A 23,215-nucleotide genomic window follows, 5' to 3' on the forward strand; every position below is an offset into this window, starting at 1 on the left:
TATTTCATTAGAGAGAGAGCCTGTGCCTGTATGGGGGTGCAGAGGGAGAAGGAGAGACTCTAAGCAGACTCCATGCTGAGCATGGAGCCCAATGTGCGGTTCTATCTCAGGACCCTGAGATCAGACTTAACAGGCTGAGCCACCCACATGCCCCTGTAAGATAGTTTGTAAAGACACCTTGTTCAACCTCCAATTACCTATTTTTATTCTATTGTAGCAAAGAGTGAAACAAAAATAATATATGAAATAGGGAATGGTGTCCCTTTAGTTTGCTTTAATCATAGCAGGTGCCAACAGATCTTCATGACAGATACTGTCACCCACCCCCACTTTTTTTTAAAGACACTGAAATTATCTCACCATTTTTCTTTGCAGTTTTTCTTTACATCTTTTGGCGCCAGAGATAGAAGTTACCTCAGTATCTTTAGGTTGTGGCAGAATGTACTATTAGACAAGGTAAGTGTTCATACCAGAGGCAGGTGCTTCTTATAATAGCAACCTCCCAATGTGTACCTCCACAGTGTTTGCAAGTTGAATTTTTCTGGAGTTAATTTGACTAGACTATACAAATTCCACGATGAACCACGAAGCAAAACAGAATCCATAGTTATGTTGTTAATTTTACAGTACGTCTCCCTTTTATTTGCAGGGAATATGGTCCAAGGCCCATAGTGGATGCCTGAAATTGCACATAGTACTGAACTCAATATATATGCTATGTTTTTCCTATACATCCATACCTATGATAAAATTTCACTTATAAATGAGGCACAGTAATAGATTCATAAAAATAATAATAAAATAGAATTATAACAATATACCATAATAAAACTTATGTGAATGTGGTATCTCTCTTGCTCTCAAGATATCTTATTGTACTGTACTTATCTTCTTCTTGTGATGATATGAGATAATGAAATGACTGCATGATGCAATGAGGTGAGGTGTATGACAGGCATTGTGATGTATTGTTAGGCTACTACTGACATTCTGATGGTGTGTCAGAAGGAGGACAATCTGCTTCCTGACTGTGGTTGACTGTGGGAACTGAAAGGGGGGAAAGTGAACCTGTGGATAAGGAGGGGGACTACTGAAATCTCCAGGGTAACCATCAAGAAAATAACTTAAAAAATATGGTAAAAGAAACATCAAGGGAATTAAAACTGGTACACTAGAACTATCTGTTTAACAGGTATGAAGGCAGTAATGGAGGAAGAGAGGGACAAAAAGATATAAGATACATAGAAAATATCAAAATGGCAGACATTATATTTAAATCATTAAACACAGATTAAGCACTTCAATCAGAAGGCAGAAGTAGGCAGAAAGAATGAAAAAAAAAAGACATGCTCTGAGTCTATGCTGTCTGTTTGAAACATGTTAAAGATACAAACAGATGGAAAAAAAGACACTATTACAAATAGTATCCAAAAAATAGCTGAAGTGACTGCAGTAGAATCAGACAAAATAGACTTTGAGATAAAAATAAAGACAAGGAATGATGTTTTATCATAATAAAAGGGTCAATCCATCTGGAATATATAACAATTATAAACTTACATCTAATAACAGAACCTGTGTGTGTGTGTGTGTGTGTGTGTGTGTGTGTGTGTGTTGTGTGTGTGGGTGTGTGTATACTCCTAATAACAGAACCCTAAAATACATCAAACAGAACTAGCAGAATGAAGGGGGAAATAGATAATTTTATTAATATCTAATAATAGTTGGAGATTTCAATACCCCACTTTTAATGATGGGTAGAATAACCACAGAGATCAACATGGAGATAGAAAATTTGAACAAAACTATAAACTAACTAGAACTAAAAGACATCTATGAGACACTCAAAGGAGAATATACATCTTTCTCAAGTACACATGGAACACTCTCCTGATAGACCGTATGCTAGGTCATAGAAGCAAACTTAATAAATGCAAGAGGATTGAAATAATACAATGGACTGTACAGGGAATGAAATTAAAAGTCAATAACAGAAATTTGGCAATTCATAAAAAGTGGATATTAAATAAAACATTCCTAAATAACCAATGAGTGAAAGAAGAAATCACAAGAGAAATTAGAACAATCTTCAAGTTAAATGAAAACAAAAACATAACATACCAGGACTCATTGGGTACAGTTAAAGCAATGAATAGAGGAGATTTTATAACTATAAATATCCATATTAAAAAAAGGATTGATCTCAGGGTGCCTGGGTGGTTCAGTTGTTAAGCATCTGCCTTTGGCTCAGGTCATGATCCCAGGGCTCTGGGATCAAGCCCCACATTGGGCTTCCTGCTCATCAGGAAGCCTGCTGCTCTCTCTCCCACTCCCCTTCCTTGTGTTCCCTCTCTTGCTATGTCTTTCTGTCAAATTAAAAAAAAAAAAAATCAATAACCTAACTTTCCACCTTAAGTATTAGGGCAAAGAAAACAAACTAAAGACAAACAGAAGCAAGGAAATGCTAAAGACTAGAACTGAATGAATGAAATAGAGAATAGAAAAACAGACAATCAACAGAATGAAAAGTTCTTTCTTTGAAAAGATCAGTGAAGTTTAACTAGACTGACCAAGAAAAAAAATTAAAATTATTACATTCAGAAGTGAAACTGATAACATTACTATTGACCTTACAAAATGAAAAGGGTTCATACTATGGACATTTTATGCCAACAAATTAGTTAACGTAAGTGAAATGGACAATTGTGACTAGAAAGTCATAAATCATTGCAACTGACTCAAGTAAGAATAAAAAATCTTAATAAGCCTATAACAAGGAAAGAGATTGAATTAGCAATAAAAAAAATCTACCCACAAAGAAAAGCTCAGGTCCAGATGGCTTCAATGGTAAATTGTGCCAAATGTTTACAGTAGAATTAACATCAATCCTTCATAAAGTATTTCAAAAAATAGAGGAGGAGAGAATACTTCACAACTCAGTCCAAGAGGCCATTATTACCTTCATAACCAAGTCCAGACAAAGAACTTCACAAGAAACTTTTATAGGGCAATATTTATGTTCACTGTGTCTATGTTCATTTTGTCTATGAATATAGACATAAAAATCCTCAACAAAACCTAAGTAACTTAGTGAAACAAATCCAGCAACATATAAAAACAATTTTAAAACAGTTAAATGCCGTGACTAGGTAGGATTTATACAAGGTTGATTGAACATATGAAAATCATTCAATGGGGGCACCTGGGTGGCTCAGTGGGGCCCTCTGCCTTCGCCTCTGGGTCATGATCTCAGGGTCCTGGGATCAAGCCCTGCATCGGGCTCTCTGCTCAGCAGGGAGCCTGTCCCCTCCTCTCTCTGCCTGCCTCTCTGCCTACTTGTGATCTCTCTGTCAAATAAATAGATACAACCTTTTTTTAAAAAAATCATTCAATGTAATAACACTATATTAGTAGAATAAAGGCCAAAACCCACATGATCATCACAGTAAAAAAAAAAAAAAAATTGACAATATCCAACATAAAGAAAAACAAAACCAAAACCAAAGTAGGACTAGCAGGGAATTTCTTTGACTTGATAAAGCTTACAGCTAACATACTTAGAGACTAATGCTTCCCCACCTTAGGTCGGGAAAAAGACAAGAATGTCCTTTCTTGCCATTTCTACTCAACATTGTATTGAAGGTTCTGACTTCAATAGGGAAGGGAAAATAGGCAAGAAAAAGAAGTAAAAGACATTCAGATTAAAAATGAAGAAATAAAACTATATTTACTGGCAGATGATATGGTTTTGTATTTGTAAAATTCCAAGGAAATCATTAGAAACCCATTAGAACTTAAAAGTTCAGGAAGTTGCAGAATATATGATCAAAATACAAAAATCAATTATATTTTATACACTGACAGTGAACAGTCTCAAAATTTTAAAAAATTATCCACTTATAATAATATCAAAAAGAATAAAATACTTGGGAATAAATTTAACAAAAGAACTTTAAGATGAACACGGAAAGTTAATATAGTTAAAAGAAACTAAAGAAGACAAGTGAAAAAAATCTCATGCTCATGGGTCAGAAGACTTGATATGGTTAAGATGGCAATATTCCCCATTTACTAGGTTGATCTACAGATTCACTGCAATCCCTATCAAAATCCCAACTGGCATTTATTTATTTATTTATTTATTTATTTAGTCTTTTTTTTTTTTTTAATTGAAAAGCAGATCCTAAAATTCATATGAAATGCAAGGTACCCAGAATAGTCAAAACAGTCTTGAAAAAGAACAAAATTGGATTAATTAGTCTGTTACGGCTGCCATAACAAAATACTACATACCTGGCAGCTTAAACAACATAGATCTATTTTCTAATGCTTCTGGAAGCTGGAAGTCCCAGATCGTGGAATAGACAAGGTGAATTTCTGGTGAGACCCATCTCATTGGCTTGCAGCCTTCTCATTGTGTCCTCACATGGCTTTCCCTCTATTCATGCACATTCTTGGTGGCTCTTCCTCTTACATGAATACCAGTCCTATTAGGGTAGGGCTCCGCCCTCACAACTCTGTCTTAGTTGGGGCTGCAATAACAAAATGCTATAGACAGGGTGACTGAAATGACAGAAATTTATTTCCTCATAGTTCTAGAGGCTGGAAGTCTGAGATTGGGGTGACAGCTTTGGTGGGGTTCTGGTGAGAACACTTCTTGGCCTTCTCATTGTGTTCTAACACAGCCGGGAAGGAAAGAGAGAGCCAGAGCCAGAGCCAGAGCCAGAGCAAGCTAACTCTCTGGTGTCTTCCTATAAGGGCACTAATCGCATCATGAGAGTCCCACCCTCATTTACCTCATCTAAACCTAATTATCTCCCAGAGGCCCTACTCCAAGTGTTGGGAGTTCGGGTTTCAACATGAATTTTGAGGGGAAACAATTCAGTCCATAGCAACCTCATTAACCTTAATTTTCTCCTTAAGGTCCCTACCTCTAAATTAGTCACATTGGGGGTTTAGGGCTTTACATACCAATTTTAGGGGAATGCAATTCAGTCTGTACCATTGGAGGACTTGCACTTTTTGTTTTGATGTTTACTACAAAGCTGCAATAATGAAGGGAGTAGGTTTACTGATGTAGGTCTAAACATACACGTTAATGAAATAGAATTGAGAGTCCAGAAATACAATCTTACACTTATCAGCCCTAATTTGATTTTTGACAAGGGTGCCAGAACAGTGACACAGGAAAAGAAGTCTTTTCATCAAATGGTACTGGAATAACTAAATGATCCATACAAAAGAATGAGTTTTGATTCCTACTTCAGGCCATATACAAATATTAAATCAAAATGGATCATAGACCCAAAGGTATGATCTTAAAGTATAAAACTTTCAGAAGAAACTGTATAACTCTTCATGACTTTTGGATTAGACAGTAGTTTCTTAGATATGACACCAAAAGCTCAAGTGACAAAAGAAAAAAGTAGATAAATTGGATTTCATCAAAATTAAAAACTTTTATGCATGAAGGTGTCCATCAAGAAAGTGAAAAGACAACACATTAGATTGGGAGAAAGTATTTGCAAGTTATATATCTGATCAGGCATTTATATCCAGAACATATCAAGAACTCTAACAACTCAACAAGAAAAAGACAAATAGCTTATTAAGAAAATGCACAAAGGATTCAAATAGTCATTCCTCCAAAGAGGGTATACAAATGGCCAATAAGTGCAAGCAAAGATGTGCAATGTCTTCAGCTACTGGGGAAACATAAAACCACAACGAGATACTACTTCACAACCCCTGGGATGGCTGAAATAGACATTAACAAATGTTGAGGATATGGAGTAATGAAATCTCTCACACATTCTGGTGGGGTTGTAAAATTATGAAAACTTTGAAGAATAGTTTGGGAGTTTCTCAAAATGTTAAACATAGTTATTGCATGATCCCGCAATTCCACTCCTAGGTTTTTATGCAAGAGAATTGGAAGTGTGTGCTCACACAGATACTTGCACTTGAAGGTTCTTAGCATTACTCATAAAGCCCAAAAGTGGAAACATCCTAAATGTTCATCAACTGATGAATGGTGAGAAAAATGTATATTCACACAATAGAATATTATTCATCAATAAAAAGGAGTGAAGTACCAATACATATTACAACATAGATGAACCTTGAAGCATTATCGTATGTGAAAAAAACCCATCCCCCCAAAACATATACTGTATGATTCTGCTTTTATGAAATGTCCGGAATAGGCAAATTCACAGAGGTAGAAAGTAAATTTGTTTCCAGGAGGAGGGAGGAATGAAAAGTTGACTGTTAATGGATTTGGGTAACTTTGGGCAGATGAAATGTTCTAAAAGTTGTGATAGTTGTGCAGCTCAGGATATGCGAAAAAATTCTGAATTGTACACTTAAAGTGAGTTTTGTTCTATGTGATTTATAGTTCAATAAATCTATTTTTTTTTAATGGCTTGGAGGGTGGAGTAGAGACTTCCAACTGATAAGAAAGTTTCCTTTGCTGCTGAAGCTCAAACACCACATGCCAGAACTCTATCTTCTCTCTTCCCGACTCTCCAGCTAAGTCCCTCACTGGAGTGGACAAATTGTGGCCTCCTTGGCTCTTAGGGTTGAATGTTTTTCCAACTTTGGGCCACCTGCTGTGGTCAGGGACTTCCAAACAGTGCCCCACTGGGATGCTTTCACTTCCCGGAGTGCTGGGGGTAGGAAGTGGTCTGGAAGTCCCCAAATGGAGGGTGAGGGAGTGGGGGAGTTTCCCAAGCCCAGCCCCTTCTCCCTCCTCAAGGGACTAGAAAGGCTGGCAGCAAAGTACCATGTCCAAGCTTGTCCCACTCTCCTGAGTCTTTCTTGGCATTTGGGCATCCTGCCTCCTTGGAACCCCATGGCCATGGTCCCGGACAGGGTGATGCGGGCCTCAGAGTGAGGAGTCTGGTGGCCTGCAGCAGCCACTGGCAAGAGTATGAAGTGGCTGCATTAAGGCTTGCTGCCCTACAGCTCTGTGTTGCCCTTTCCAGGTTGTGCTGCAGGAAGCCTCTTTCTGGGCTTAGGCCCACCATGTTCGGATGCATTGCTACAGTTACAGTGGGCTGCTCTTTTTTTTTTTTTTAAAGATTTTATTCATTTACTTGACAGATAGCAATCACAAGTAGGCAGAGAGGCAGGCAGAGAGAGAGGGGGAAGCAGGCTCCCTGCCTAGCAGAGAGCCCGATGCGGGACTCGATCCCAGGACCGTGAGATCATGACCTGAGCCGAAGGCAGCGGCTTAACCCACTGAGCCACCCAGGCGACAGTGGGCTGCTCTTAATGGCATAGGGTGAAAACTCCAGTGTTGCCCTAGGGACCTGGCTAGTGCTACTCTCCAGTGCCAAGGATTTTGAGTGCTCTGGAAATCCCCCAGGTACATTTCCCTCATTCTAATAAGGAGCCAAAGACTGCTACTGCATTTGGTTATGCACCTGATCTGAGTGTCCCTCCCCAAATCCAGTTTGTGCTTATCACAGATGAGAAAGTTGTGATACATCCTTATAAAAACAACTCCAGGAAAGTGATAAAGTTCAGGTTTACAGATGAGCCAAGGAGGAAACTGAGATCTGAATTTTAATGAACAAATTGAAAAAGTTCTTTGGTTTTTAAAAAAGATTTTATTTATTTATTTGAGAGAGAGAGAGAGTGAGCATGAGAGAGAGCATGAAAGGGGGGATGGGCAGAGGGAGAGAGAGAAACAGCCTTCCTTGCTGAACAGGGAGCCCAATATGGGTCTGGATGTAGGACTGGATCCCAGGACCCTGGGACCATGATTAGAGCAAAGGCAGATGCTTAACATACTGAGACACCCAGGTGCCCCATCCTTTATTTTTTAAAGTGATAAAGCCACATTGGTTAGATTTCTTATCTTTTGTAATACTATTAAAAAAAACCCCACAAAATCCATAAAATGCACAGTGTAACTACAGAGTTCTATAAAACAACACAAGTCTTTTGAATAATGTCATATTTATTAAAAATATTTTAAGAGACTTTAAGTTCAGAATAATATATTCATATTTACTTGTAATTAGGAATCTGAGAGTAATAGTAAATATGTCTACTTAGCTTACTTTTTACATGAGAAGGCTTTAAAGCACATTAATCTAGAAAAAAGATGAAGGTAAATATAACAAAATGATTTTAAAATCGCATGTGTCTGTGTGTGTGTGTTCTGTATTGATTTCTCCAATAAAATAAATCCACGTAAAGGGAAAAAAAATGGAGTCAAGTATGGTTCCTTGAGAAAGAATGCTTTTAAAAGTACATTTTTCCCCCCCAGGGTGCCTGGGTGGCTCAGTTGGTTAAGTGTCTGCCTTTGGCTCACGTCATGGTCCCCAGGTCCTGGGAACAAAACCTGAGTGGGGTTCCCTGCTCAGCAGGAGTCTGCTTCTCACTCTCCCTCTGCCATTCCCCCTCATGTCCTTTCTCTCTCAAATGAATAAATAAAATCTTTTTTTAAATTTATTTTTTATTTATTTTCAGCACAACAGTATTCATTATTTTTTTTTAAAGATTTTTTATATATTTGACAGAGAGATGCAAGCAGGCAGAGAGGAAGACAGAGAGAGAGGGGGAAGCAGGCTCCCTTCTGAGCAGAGAGCCCGATGCGGGACTCAATCCCAGGACCCTGAGATCATCACCTGAGCTGAAGGCAGCAGCTTAACCCACTGAGCCACCCAGGCACCCACAGTATTCATTATTTTTGCACCACACCCAGTGCTCCATGCAATCCGTGCCCTCTATAATAACCACCACCTGGTACCCCGACCTCCCACCCCCCACCCCTTTAAAACCCTCAGATTGTTTTTCAGAGTCCATAGTCTCTCATGGTTCACCTCCTCTTCCAATTTCCCCCAACTCCCTTCTCCTCTCTAACTCCCCATGTCCTCCATGCTATTTGTTATGCTCCACAAATAAGTGAAACCATATAATTGACTCTCTCTGCTTGACTTATTTCACTCAGCATAATAAAATCTTTTTTTAAAAAAATAAAAGTACATTTTTTTCATTCATGGTTTCCTCTGATGTATTGCTTCAGAAAGAACGGTTTATTTCAGATATTTGACTTAGTTTAACATAAATCCTCAATGTTGCAACATGTGTTTAAACTGTCACTATGCTTATTTGTGCAGTAATATAATGCAAGTCAGTTTAGTTCACAGCCTTTGAGCTTAGCACCCTTTTTCTTGACAGCACGTTGAATATCTGGGATTTGTGCAGCCAAAAGACAGTGGCAGCTCCATTCTTCCATACAAATAATGTATAGTTTCTGTCTTTTGTAAATAACTGTGCAACCATGGTTTAAGGTAAGACTCTAGGCCCCTCCCCCCCTCAGCTATTTTGTTTAGTTTAAAGCTCTTACCCCGTCCATGCTCTACATCAGAGCCCAACAATCTTGCCACCTGTTTTTCTATGGCCCACAGAGTGGGATATGGCTTTACATTTTTATTTTATTTTATTTATTATTTATTTTCTTTTTAGGGGAGTGAGGGGCAGAGGGAGAAGGAAAGAAAGAACCTTAAGCAGGCTCCATGCCCAGCACGAGGCTGAATTTGGGGCTTGATCTCACGACCCTGAGATCATGACCTGGGCTGAAATCAAGAGTTGCATACTTAATGGACTGACCATCCAGGGCCCCTAGCTTTACGTTTTTAAACAAATAAAAAAAGGATAATATTTCATGACAGAAGGATATTTCATGACAATTCAAATTTCACTGTTTGTTAATAAAATGTTACCGAAACATAGCCATGCCCATTTATTTATGTATTATTTGGCTGCTTTCACACTGCAGTGGCAGAGCTGAGTAGTTGCAGCAGAGACGGAATGGTCCACAAGGCCCAAACTTTTGCTATATAGCCTTTCACAGAAAGTTTTTGACCTCAGAACAATATTACAGCCAAATTTATCTTTCTAAAAAATGCGTACCTACTAATATTAGCTTCCTGCTTAATACCCATTTCTCTTGGAATAAAAATGTACAATTTTTTATAGGGATCCCATGATCTGACAGTAGCCCACCACTCCGGCTTCATCTCAGTACATCTTCCTTGTTCTTAAGTGTTCTGCCTTTTTGTTTTGCTTCGTTTTGTTTTTTTCCCTGCACGAGATCTTCAGACTAGGTCTTTGTGCCTGCCTCTTTCCCACCCCTCAGTCTGAAGTGATACTCATTAATAAAACTAAGTCTAAGGTCCATTCCTTCACCTTCCTATAACACCTTGTGCTTTTCCTTTGTAACATTCATTACCCTTCTAATTTTTTGTTCTATTTCTGTTCTTCTCATTTGAGTATAAACATCTTGAAGATAAGGACCATGTCTGTCTTGCTCATCGTTTTATGTCCAGTGACGAATGCAGTGTTTACTGTAGAGCTGGTTTGGCATACATCTTGATGTACTCACTGTCTTCTGGCACTCTGGCCATAGTGCCCTTTATTCTCAAAAGAGGACAGTAAGTTAAAGGGTTGTATTATAAATAGATGACGCTCAATAAATACTTTTTGACTCAATTTAGTAAAACCTCAGTGATTTAGACTCCTGATAATCATTACATTTAAGTAACAATACTTCTCTGCTCAAGGAAAAGGCAAATGATGGGAAGAAAACACAGGCTTTTAATTACAGAAAGAGCATTCAAGGTATGCCCTAAGTTCAGTGTTCATTTGACTCAATTTCTTAAATCTCTGTGTGCCGTGAGAACAAATGATTAGACAAACTAAAGAATCCTCAATTGCCAAAAGAGTGCTATTTTCTGTGTACTTGAATTACTACAAAAACAAGTTGTAGGGGCACTAGTGTGGCTCAATTTGTTAAGTGTCTGCCTTCCGCTCAGGTCATGATCCTGGGGTCCTGGATCCAAGGATCCAAGGCTCCTTGCTAGGAGGAAGCCTGCGTCTCCCTCTGCCTGTCCCTCCCACGGCTCGTGGGTGTGCTCTCTCTGACAAATAAATAAAATCCTTTAAAAAAAAAAAAAAAGAAAAAAGATGTATATATAAGGTTATTACTTTTAACAGGCTTAAAAATTTTGTTAAAAGCTCAAATCTTAATATTGATCCTTTCATGTTCCTAGTGATATAATATTATTGGATTTAGGATTATTGATACAATACAGGCAGGATGAAAATGTTCTTTCAGTGAGATAATAATGGTCTCTCTTGCCAGTACATAGGGGCTTCTATGAAACTAGCTCTTGATGCTAATTTAAGAGTACATTTGAGAGTGATTATTATTATTTTTTCCTTGAGAGAGAGAGAGAGAGAGTGTGTGCTAGTGGGCAGAGGGGCAGAGGGAGAGGGAGAGAGGGAACACCATATAGCCTCCATGTTCAGAATGGAGTGTGAAGTGGGACTCAATCTCACGACTTTGAGATCAAGACCTGAGTCAAAATCAAGAGCTGAACCTTGAATCAGCCACCCAGGTGCCCTGAGAGAGTGATGAAAGAGTGATTATTTAAACCCAGGGCCTCTGACAGCAGAAATCTGTACACGTTTAAAATTCCAAATGAGACAGAATGGCTTTCAGACTTATTCCCTAAGGGCAGAAGGAGGTATATGTGGCAGAATTAGGGATGAGGTGATAAGAGGTGCTCTGCAGATGTATACAGACCCTCCTCCAAATTATGGTGTCTGTCATTCTAGCTTCTATTTTGGGAATTGCTAATAGGAGAATGACAAAAGGGTGTTCTGTTCCTCAGGGGTGTTGGGGGGGAAAATGGGTTTAAAATAGTTGATTGATTGTGTTAGTATATATAAAGAAGGAGTATGTCAGTCTGAAGGGGGTTTGGCTGGCCTTAGGCCAAGAACTTAGGGCTTAGGACAGAAAAATAGAGTCACAGAGGCAGACTGTGATCACTAGACAATGTACAGAGATGAATCATCAGGCCACACCAACATCACAATTGGTCCTTGAAAACTGTCCACCTTTGCTCTGATTCCATGCTTATCATGCAAGTTTCTGATTACTAATACCTGGCGCCAAGGTGTTGAGGCACCCAGTGTGGCAGAAGGAAAGACTTCGGATGATTAGAAAGGCCTGCTCCCCTATTGTCCGTGAATGTATTTGCCACTGAGTGAGTATATGCCGTCTGGGAGTGTGGCTTGTTAACGTCAGCCGCTCTGAGCGCAGCTTCAGGGTGCCCACAGTGCTGAGGCCCTTCTCCAAAAGGTGGTCGGTTGATGAAGTTAATGTCAAATTCTGAGACCTTTTGGAGGAGTGTCATCCATCCTTCTGTATACTCCTCAGCCTTATCAAATCCCCTTGCTTTTTCTTGGGCTTTTCCCCAATGATCACTTCTTTTGGAATTACTTGGAAATCTGGAAGTTTTCTAGTAGTGCTATAAATCTAGTAAGTGCAACATTCAAACCTACCTGGAAAAAATAAATGTAAAATTGCTAACTATTTTAGTCACATTTTCTATAAAATAGCCTGGTAAGGGGGAAGTATGTGTATTCTTATGTTGTTCCCTCTTGTTTACCTTTTTGATGAGTAGTAGAACTCCTCCACCTCTTTTCCCTTGGTCAGTGAAGTGTATGTGTCCTTCTACTTGGTCCCCCAAGCTGGAAACCTGGAGGTATCCTTGTTTCTTACCTCTTCTTTTCCAGCCATGTCGTGTTTTTCATGAAGCCCCTCATCATTTCTAGCTTGAACCATTACAGTAGTCTTCTAATGATCTCTTTTTAACACTGTAATCTGTCCTTTAGATTGTTACTACAGTGATGATAGTTTTAAAAGTGTGTCTCTCAAAAAACACAGTGTTGAACTTTTTACTTTTCTATGTGAAATTAGTAGGTGGCTTATTATATTTTAACAGTGTAAACCCCATATTCTTTTTTTTTTTTAAGATTTTATTTATTTATTTGACAGAGATCACAAGTAGGCAGAGAGGTGGGGGGGTGGGGGGGAAGCAGGCTCCCTGCTGAGTAGAGAGCACGATGCAGGACTCGATCCCAGGACCCTGGAATCATTACCTGAGCGGAAGGCAGAAACTTTAACCCACTGAGCCACCCAGGTGCCCCATAAACCCCATATTCTTTGGCACTGCTTGCAAGGCTCCTCATGCCCTGGCTGCTTCCCCCTTCCCCACTGACTCTTTCTTTCCCCCTTCCCCTTCTTTCCCTACCACCAGTGCTAGTCCTATTGAACTGGTTTTCCAGGCCGTTCACTCCCTGGCACCCTTGTACTTGCCATGTATGTGCTCCTTGTACTTGCTCTGTCAGCAACATTCCACACTGCTATATGCTTCCTCCATTTTGAGCACCTTCTTCCCTTGATTTACATGACATCATTCCTTCTGGACTTTGCTCATACCTCCCTGGTATTTCCCTCATTCTTTCTTGCTGGTGACTCCTCTTCTACTCAGCCTTTGTGCACCAGGCTTTCTTTCTTGCCGCTTAGTGGGGGAACGGTCAGGTCCTGTTTCCCCCCTTAAGCCTCCTAAATATACTGTATATTCATGGTTTACTCTAGGGATTTTTATATTTAGCAAAGGTATATAAAATCATTTCCAGTATAGCTAATCTATATTTTTCTCACAGTAATTTGGTTACCATAGTAGAATAAGGATATCTATCCACAGTTTCAGCCTTTGAGAACTACCATATCAAGTCAAAAGCACTAATTTTTAGACAGTGGACTCTAGCCCCCAGGTGTGCTCTCTACAGTTTGGAGTAGTATTCTCCAGTGTCGCTCTGAATACTTCATTCTGCTATTGTATAAAATTATTGGGTTTTAGCAACCCCCTAAAAGGATATCCTTGCAGTTCATTGAGTAACATTTGATGTTGTCTGTATATCTTACTAAATTAAACGGAATAACTAGGTAGAAATTGGGGCAAAGTGTGATTTTTCATTTAGAAGAAAATTTTCCTTCGGAGAAATAAATTGAAATTGGTAGATGAGACTCTCAGTTGTGTTCATTACAGTCCAGGTCCCTGCCAGGAAATTATTCTGAAGAAAGTAAAAAATATTTTTAAAGGAAAGAACTATTGAGTAATGAAGATGTAAACTTTTCAGTGATGAATGATGTGCTGAGTGCTTATTGTAATAGCTCAACCTGAATAGCTTGCTCTTCCTGCTATTTCCTGGCATTCCATTTATAATACTCAAGAAGTAATCTTTGAAAGTTGTAAAGGGTTAATGTGCAAGTCTGCTGGAACTGCTACATCAATACTGAAGAAGCGCATATGAAGAAGTAATAATGACATTGCCAGAGTTGAACATGGAGAAAAAATTTAACCCCTAATATATTTAATCTCTGAAATGAGATTGGAATAATATTGTGATAGGCATCTTACATAATTGAGCACAAGCAGATATTTTCATTGGCATTTTGTTGTTTCTAATCTTGCGTGGACTGGAAGAAACTGAGATCTGTCCCTTTAATAAAACTCTGTTTACCTAGCCTCTTCTAGTGGGAGTGGCTTAGGAACCTGTAGAGTGAGGTGTAACTACCACTTCTGCATTCTGACCGCAACCTTGGAAAGAGTGCTGGTACTGCAGACCAGGAAGTGACAAATAATGTGCTTTAAACTCAATAGAACGTGTCTGTCGTAAGGAGAAGCCTCTCATAACAAAAACGAGAAGATTGAAACAGTGATTTCACGTAGTTGTCATTAAGTATTTGGAACTCTGCTGCAGATAAAGACTGCAGAATACTTAGAACACAAAGCTTTCTGGGCCAGAAATTGATCTTCTGACTTGAGTCTTATCTGATTGCTACTTGGTTCATCTTTATTTTGTTAAAGTCCTCTCTGCTGGCTGAACCCAGGAGACCCTCCATTGTTTGCAGGTAGGTGGTCTGCCTTTGTTTAAAATTTAGGTTGCTTTTTAAAACAACCTAATTCAGAGAATTATTATTATTCAGAAAATTATAAATATCAGTCTGGGTATATGTTTTAATATTTAAGTATTCAGCATGACTACAAGTAACCACATTTTTTGTGACTTCTGACCAACTTTGTAGAAAAAGTTATTTTTTTTATTTTTAAGATTTGTTTGAAAGATTTTATTTATTTGTCAGAGAGCACAAGCAGGCAGAGTGGCAGGCAGAGGTAGAGAGAGACGCAGGCTCCCTGCTGGACAAGGAGCCTAATGTGGGACTCAATCCCGGGACCCTGGGATGGATCATAACCTGAGCCCAAGGCAGCAGCTTAACCGATTGAGCCACCCAGGCTTCCCTAGAAAAAGTTATTTTTAACAAATTAGCAGATCTGTAAGATGGTAATTAGGACGGTAAAAAAAAAGATGGTTAACTAAATGAATTCTATTTTGTTTTCCATTAATTTATGTATATGTACATACTTTATACCTTTATATAAAATAGTAAATATATACTTTTATATTTGTATATAAAAATACACTTTATATATAAACTAATAGATTAAAAAAAAGTATATTACCCTATTTACTGTTAACTTCCTGATAGTATTTGATAATATATTTTAAAATTGCATTTTTGTTGTTACTATTTTATGTCTACATTTCATGTCTTTCACTCTTGGAAAGCTGTCTGAATATTTATCATTAGTTTATCTACTTCCTTTAGTCTGTTTGGAATACTTTGATTTTTATTATTCCAGAGAAGTTTTTGTAAAAGGTTAATATTCCATAAGTATATCGAAATTTTCTTGTTTCTCTTTATAAAGTTAACCATCCATTTATGACACTAAAAGTATTTCGAAGGTAGTGTCTTTGAAAGATTGAGTTATTAATATGAGCTAGTTGCTATTCACAAATGGCTTTTCTGGTGTGGAAGTCAGAAAAGAAGTGTGTGGGGGTATCTTTAGGATGAAGGACAGTGGTTCCTTAACTTTCTCTGCTACTAGTGATCCTTTTCGTTTTTTCTTTCATGGACAGTAATCTTCCAAAAGACTTTGCCCACCAAACAAGTGGTGTATACTAAATAATAAAATGTTAGAACATTATTGTTTGATAGACACACATTATTTACAATGAGAGTTTCTTATCAGCCATAGATAACTCCTCTAGGCTAACGTAATTCAGACCCAAAGAGCCCTGACAATTACTTAGCTTGAATAGCTTTATTGTAGGTAACTGTTTGGATATTTTTGATTTTTTAAAGTACTGATAATATCTGAATTTTCTTCAACTGATTTTGTGGAAACCCAGTAGTCTGGGTATGGCAAATTGAAAACTGGTGGTCTAAAGTGTAGAAATTTTGTTCTTATCTCTTTGAGTTTCCATGAAATATACTGAAGGTCATCTAGAGTAATGTAACAAAGATTCCATAGCCACCAGACAGGGAGAAGAAAGGAGAAGGAAGAAAATTAAGAAGTGGCAATTTTCAAAGGGAATATCAGGGAGGAATTTAAGGCATATGTATGTTTAGGCCTCATTAAATCTCCATCTTTATTTGCTGACTTCAAATCTGACTTAATTTTTTTGACTTAAGTTTTTTACTCCAGTTAGATGAATAAACTGTTAACTGACTTCTGAACAAGTATTACCTGGGGCATATGGATGGCTTAGTCAGTTAGGTGGCCAACTCTTGATTTTGGCTCAGGTCATGATCTCAGGGTCCTGGGATAAGCCTTGCCTGGGGGGGGATCCATGCTCAGAGGGGAGTCTGCTTGAGGATTCTCTCTTTCCCTTTCCCTATGCCTCTCCCCCTACACGCATGAGTGTGTGTGCTTGCTTTCTCTGAAATAAAAATAAATTAACCTGAAAAAAAAAAAAAAGCAAGGATTACCTATGTTCTTTATGTATGTATCCTGTATTTGTATTTCCTCATTTTTCCATTTTCCCCATTCATGTCCTTCCTTCAGCTCTGCTGGAGACCCTTCTCCAGTGTGTAGCCTTATCTAATACAAATATTACATGTAAATGCACAGTAATATTTCTTGCATTTAGACTTTTATAATATGTTGATTCTATTAGTACTTTAGTACTTAATAAATTATAGCCTGTCATACTTAACTTAAAAAGTCTCCCATGTTTCTTCAACTATATTTAAGTTGTTTGAGAGCAAGGAGCTTAACTTATATATTATTTTTTTATTATTATGTTCAATTAGCTGTACAGTACGTCATTAGTTTTAGATGTAGTGTTCAGTGATTCATTAGTTGTGTATAACACCCAGTGCTCATCACCACACGTGCCCTCCTTAATACCTATCACCTGTTTACCCCATCCCCCCACCCCCCTTCCTTCTGTAACCCTCAGTTTGATTCCCAGAGTCCAGAGTCTCTCATGGTTTGTCGTCTTCTCTGATTTCTTTCCATTCACTTTTCCTTCCTTTCCCCTGTGGTCCTCCATGCTATTCCTTATGTTCCACATATGAGTGAAACCATATGATAATTGTCTTTTTCTGTTGACTTATTTCACTTAGCATAATCCCCTCCAGTTCCATCGATGTCGATGCAAATGGTAGGAATCCATCATTTCTGATGGCTGAGTAATATTCCATTGTAGATATGAACCACACCTTCTTTATCCATTCATCTGTTGAAGGACATCTCAGTTCCTTCCAGAGTTTGGCTATTGTGGACATTGCTGCTATGAACATTGGGGTGCATGTGTCCCTCCTTTTCACCACCTCCTTTTCTGTATCTTGGGTAAATACCTAGTAGAGCAATTGCTGGCTGATAGGATAGCTCTATTTTTAATGTCTTAAAGAACCTCCATACTATTCTCCAGAGTGGCTGTACCAGCTTGCATTCAACAGTGCAAGAGTATTCCTTTTTCTCCACATCCTCACCAACATTTGTTTTTTCCCATCTTACTAATTTTTGCCATTCTAACTGGTGTAAATAAATCTTTTTTAAAGATTTATTTATTTGAGAGAAAGTCAAGGCTAAGAGAATGAGTGAGGGGAGGGGCAGAGGGAGAAGCAGACTCCCTGTGGAGCAGGGAGCCCGATGTAGGACTCTCTCCCAGGACCCTAGGATCACAACCCGAGCCAAAGGCAGACGCTTAACCAGCTGAGCCACCCAGTCACCCTCATCATGGTTTTGATTTGTATTTCCATGATGGCTAGAGATGTTGAACATTTTTTCATGTGTCTGTTAGCCATTTGTATGTCTTCTTTGGAGAAGTGTCTGTTCATGTCTTCTGCCCATTTCTTGACTGGATTATTTGTGTTTTGGGTGTTGAGTTTGAGAAGTTCTTTATAGATCTTGGATACCAGCCCTTTATCTGTAATGTCACTTGCACAGTATCATCTCCTATTCTGTGGGTTTCCTCTTAGTTCTGTTGACTGTTTACTTTGCTGTGGAGAAGACTTTTTTCTTGATGAAGTCTGAAAAGTCCATTTTTGCTTTCTTGTACATTACTTTTGCCCTCCTTAGTCATTTAGTGCAGTGATACATGTTTGGTTGGTTCTAAATAAATATTTGTTGGATGAATGAGAGAGAAGAATCTTGCCAACAGTTGCCTCAGGTATTATGTTGCCTCCCTCTACCTTGCTTAATCATGTAATTATATTAGACCTAAAATATTTATAAAAATCAGACCATTGGTTATCATACTATTATTGATTTTGTTTTGCTTTGTAATGCACAAGTTTTTGGTATTAGATGATTTTAACTCTGATATGATACCTACAAAGAACAAGTTGGATTTTGTTAAAAGTAAATCAGAGAAAATACCCTGAATTCTAGCCTGTTGCCTTTTATATTTTAGGAAAATATAACTTAAAGTTTACTGATATACCAGTTTTTTTTTTTTTTTTAAGATTTTATTTATTTATTTGACAGAGCACAAGCAGGGGGAGCAGCAGGCAGAGAGAGAGGGAGAGGGGAAGGAGAAGCAGGCTACCTGCTGAGCAAAGAGCCCAATGCAGGGCTGGATCCCAGGACCTTGGGATTATGACCTGAGCCAAAGGCAGATGCTCAGCTGAGCTACCCAGGCACCCCTGATATATAAGGTTTTTAAAATGGTTGAAATATTCAGATACATTACGGATTAAGAGGATGATTCTGAATTGATGATTTGAACTCTCAGTATTGATTCAGTGGTCACAGCAGAGGGTTGGATTATAGAATTTAAATTTCACATTGCTTATTGTCTGATATTGTGAACAAACTATTCTACAAAAAGACCATTTTAAACATCTTACTTCCCATTTACAGTAGTTATTATGTTACACACTTTAAAGTCAGCATTTTATCAACTCCCACTATCAATCCTGTTGGATAAGTTTTGTTGACACATTTTTTTTTTTTTACAGATACAGAAAACTGACATCTAGAAAGGTCAAATAACTACCAAAGTTTACACATTTAGAAACTGCACAACAGATCATTTTGACTTCAGAATTCATGTTTTGAATCACTGTGTTATCCTAGCCTATCTTTTCCAATACTCAGTGTAATTTTTCTGTCCTTTTAGAACTTGACCAGACAGGAATTCTGGCAGCTGCTCCAGCAGAACTATGGCAATGAGCTAGGCTTAAATGCTGAAGAGATGGAAAACTTGTCTCTGTCGATCGAGGATAATGCACAGCCAAGGTAGAGCAAAATGTTTTGGAATTTCACGATTTATTAATCATGAATTCAAGCAGAATTATTTTAGACTTTACTAATTTAGAATTTCTATTAATTCATCCTTGGGTAGAATTTGCCTCTTTGTTCTCTGTAGTGGAATGCAGTGAAAGGTGAGGACAGCGAGTAGTAGTGCTAAATTGGTAAGCAAATACAGGACATATAAGGAAATGTCAATTTTGTAGCTGTGTCATTTAGGATTTACTTAAAGTGTGGTTTTAGTAAAGCTTTTTCTTAAGGATCTGGAGAAGTACCTAGTGACATCTCTGATCTTATAGATAACAATAAAATAAATAAGCTGGTAGATATTTTGAGGGATACAAAGATAATATGATGTTTCCTCGAGAAAACCCTAGTGTGGTGTTAGACATGTAGTTGGTACTCAATAAATATTGAGTGCATTAATGAAAGGGACTGATGGTACTGTGGGGAATGCAAATAATTATAATACGAGGTTGAAAATAATAAAGGCCAAGAGCAGCAATAGATAATGTGATAAAGAAATTCAGAGATGAGAGAGGTAATTTTTGACTGGTGGGTATCCACTGGGAAGAGTGGACATTTTTATTAGCCTGTGCAAATAAAAGTACATTTTGTCCAATGGTAATTGAGGTCATAGCAGTAAAAACAACTAGGGATAATACATTAAAATTCTATAGTAGACATTATAAGTGAAAGAAGCAAATGAAAGGAGCAAGTCACCAAAGACCACATATCGTATGATTCCATTTATATGAGATGGAATCCAGAATGAGCAGAGCCATAGAGACAGAAAGATTAGTAGTTGCCAGAGGCTGGGAGGAAGGGGGAATGGGGAGTGATTGCTAATGGGTACAGGATTTCTTTTTGGGGATGAACATGTTCTAAAACTAGACAGTGGTGATGATGATTGTGCAACTCTGTAACCACTGTATTGTACACTTTAAATGGGTGAACTTTATGGTACGTGAATTATATCTTATTAAAACTCTTCCTTAAACATTCTATAGCAAATAAATCTTAATATAGAAAGCTTTCAGAAGTCCACCATGTACACAATTTTTCCTTTATTTAGGTAGCCTTCTAGTTATGCTGATCCTCTTTATACCATTTCAGCTCAGCATCAATATTTTAGTCTTTTTTTAAATGTGGTTGCACATGCATATTTTATTAGTTTTCTGTAAAGTTAAAAATTTCCATTGTACTACTCTTCTTGTAAAGTTTACTAGTCTCTCTTAGGTCTTGGAGCTGTGTAGAAAAACAATGGACATAATGCAGAGATCCTTGGCTTATGATGGAGAAGATCTGGGTTCTAGTCTGGACTTGGCCACCAAGTAGCTGCACTACCTCAAACCAATCTCCTCGTCTTTCTGATCCTCACTTTACTCATCTCTGAAATTAGGCAGTTCAACTCGATGAGCTCCAGGGTCCCTGCCAACTCAAGGAGTTTCTAGTCTTTGAAGAAGAAAAGACTGAATATTTTTGAGCAGATTCTTTATATCCTCTAAGGTTCAGCTTTTTGAAGTCACGAGAGAGGCTGCTGTTGTCTTCTGGTGATTGAGTGCTTTCTCAGAGAATTTGTAGCCAGATCCTCATCCCCCCTTTCCTTTTCCCTTTCTTCCCACTTCCTGAAAAAAGTGTATCTGTCTCAAACCTTTATTTCCTCAGCTATTCCATCTTCATCTTCATTTTCATTTTCTCTATCACTATCCCTCCTTTTTCCTTTCTGGATTTCTCCGCAGTTCACTCCAATCCGTAAAATCCTTACATGCAGATACTCATTTGCTGAACTAGTCTCCAAGGGGCCATTTTTCTTGTTGGGTCCCCTCAACCCTGCCATTTTGCCTGGCCAAGGGTGACTTGGTGGCAGATCTAAGTGTTATTTGGGTGGGGTAGAATAGGGGTGTTCCTCAGGAAGACATGGCTGAAGATGTTAGGCTGCTACTTTATTTTAGAAAAGCTTTAAGTCTCTATGTAAGCAAAGATTACATTGGAATAATTGCTTAGTAAGTTTGAGAACTAGACATTAGATCAGTTGTACTCCTTTTATGTTTTTTAGATTTTCCTTTCTTTTTTCTTTTTCTTTTTTTTTTAAAAGATTTTATTTGTTTATTTGACAGAGAGAGATCACAAGCAGGCAGAGAGGCAGGCAGAGAGAGAGGAGGAAGCAGGCTCCCCACTGAGCAGAGAGCCCAATGCGATGCAGGGCTCCATCCCAGGACTCAGATCATGACCTGAGCTGAAGGCAGCGTCTTAACCCACTGAGCCACCCAGGCGCCCCAGATTTTCCTTTCTTTATGCTCTTCCCTAAGAGAGGAAGAGTAGGTCTCAGCACATTTGTTAGAGTCATGTTCCTAGGGCCATATGAAAGCTGTTCCTTAAACTTTATTCTTAGGAACGAGAAGAGCAAGAAGGTGGGCATGGACTGATTGATGGGGTCTGTGCTCAGATATCGGGAGCTCCCCCTTCTGGGAGGGACTCACCACCTCAGCTGGAAGTGAATCAGAAGGAAGGAGATCTGAAACTGCGTTCTGGAGTTGACTGGCATCCAACTCAGACCCCTGCCCTGCACCTTCCAAAGCTTTGTGGTGGTTCATAACTGAAATTTAAACAAGCTATCATATTCATTGTATTAACTGTTGTTACAGCCACTTGTACTTGGTTAATTTTTTAATGGTTTCTGAAATTTATAAAATCCCATGTGAGCATATTTTGTTTTCAGAAATAAAGTCAATCTGCATGTGATTTAAGAAGATGGCCTTGTTATAAGTAGGGCTTATTTGTTACATTACAAACACCCATTTGTTGTCAAAATGCTTTATAATAGCAAAGGACCTCAGTGGGGAGACTGAATCACTTATTTGTGTGGAATTGACCTTGATTATGTTCTATAATGATGTATTTCTTACAGAAGTCCAGGAAGAAGTAGCTTGGATGACTGTGGCGAGAGAGATGAAAAATTTTCCAAGTCCATCAGTTTTACCCGAGAATCAGTTAATCGGGTTTCAGAAGCAGAGTCAATTGATGGAAATCCACCAAAGGTTAGTGCATGATATCCCTTTTAAAATATATCTGATTCTGCCATGTGTTAATCATAATGCAAGATCAAATAAAAATATACTATAGGGGCACTTGGGTGGCTCAGTGGATTAAAGCCTCTGCCTTCGGCTCGGGTCATGATCCCAGGGTCCTGGGATCGAGCCCTACATCGGGCTCTCTGCTCTGCAGGGAGCCTGCTTCCTCCTCTCTCTCTGCCTGCCTCTCTGCCTACTTGTGATCTCTTTCTGTCAAATAAATAAATTAAATCTTTTAAAAAATATATACTATACAAAATGTTTAAAAATTTAAGGTGTCAGGCTGCTCCTTTGTCTTAGGAGAAAGGTTTTAAGTCTATAAGTAGCAGAGGTTATAAGGGAATAATGTGTGGTTTTGTTCAGAGCTGGATATGGTGCAGAACTACTAGACAGTTTCCTGAGCATTAGTCTCTAAGGGGGATAGATGTCATTAAAAATATAATAAGGTAGAGTAATTTGTAGTTAGCAGATTTTTCAGATTAAATGGTAGGAAAAATCTCTTTTGAAAGGGAAGATGAGAACCCTGTGCCACATTCTTGAATAACAGGAGGTGCTTCTTAAGTTGACTCTGAAAGCAGGCACATCAGGTTGATTCATGTTACTTAGCTTCTTCTTTTATTTTTTCAAGTATCATTATAAGCACATTGCTTTTTTTAAAATTTCAATGAG

At 38.3% G+C, this 23,215-nt stretch overlaps 1 protein-coding gene across 2 annotated transcripts in view; it reads left to right on the forward strand.

Moving 5' to 3' along the window:
• The window catches only part of GRAMD1C (GRAM domain containing 1C), a 92,914-nt gene that overhangs the window by 37,526 nt on the left and 32,173 nt on the right, over window positions 1-23,215 (forward strand). The window contains exons 6-8 of one of the 2 annotated variants that reach the window (XM_044251412.1): window positions 376-456; window positions 19,342-19,460; window positions 22,384-22,513. In XM_044251412.1, coding sequence (XP_044107347.1) covers window positions 376-456; window positions 19,342-19,460; window positions 22,384-22,513 — 330 coding nt within the window. Of the gene's footprint in view, window positions 1-375; window positions 457-14,465; window positions 14,783-19,341; window positions 19,461-22,383; window positions 22,514-23,215 lie in introns of those variants that run through there. The other variant, XM_044251413.1, reaches the window with a different exon arrangement.

This window comes from Neovison vison, chromosome 6 (genome assembly GCF_020171115.1).
Source record: "Neovison vison isolate M4711 chromosome 6, ASM_NN_V1, whole genome shotgun sequence".
Taxonomy (NCBI): domain Eukaryota; kingdom Metazoa; phylum Chordata; class Mammalia; order Carnivora; family Mustelidae; genus Neogale; species Neogale vison.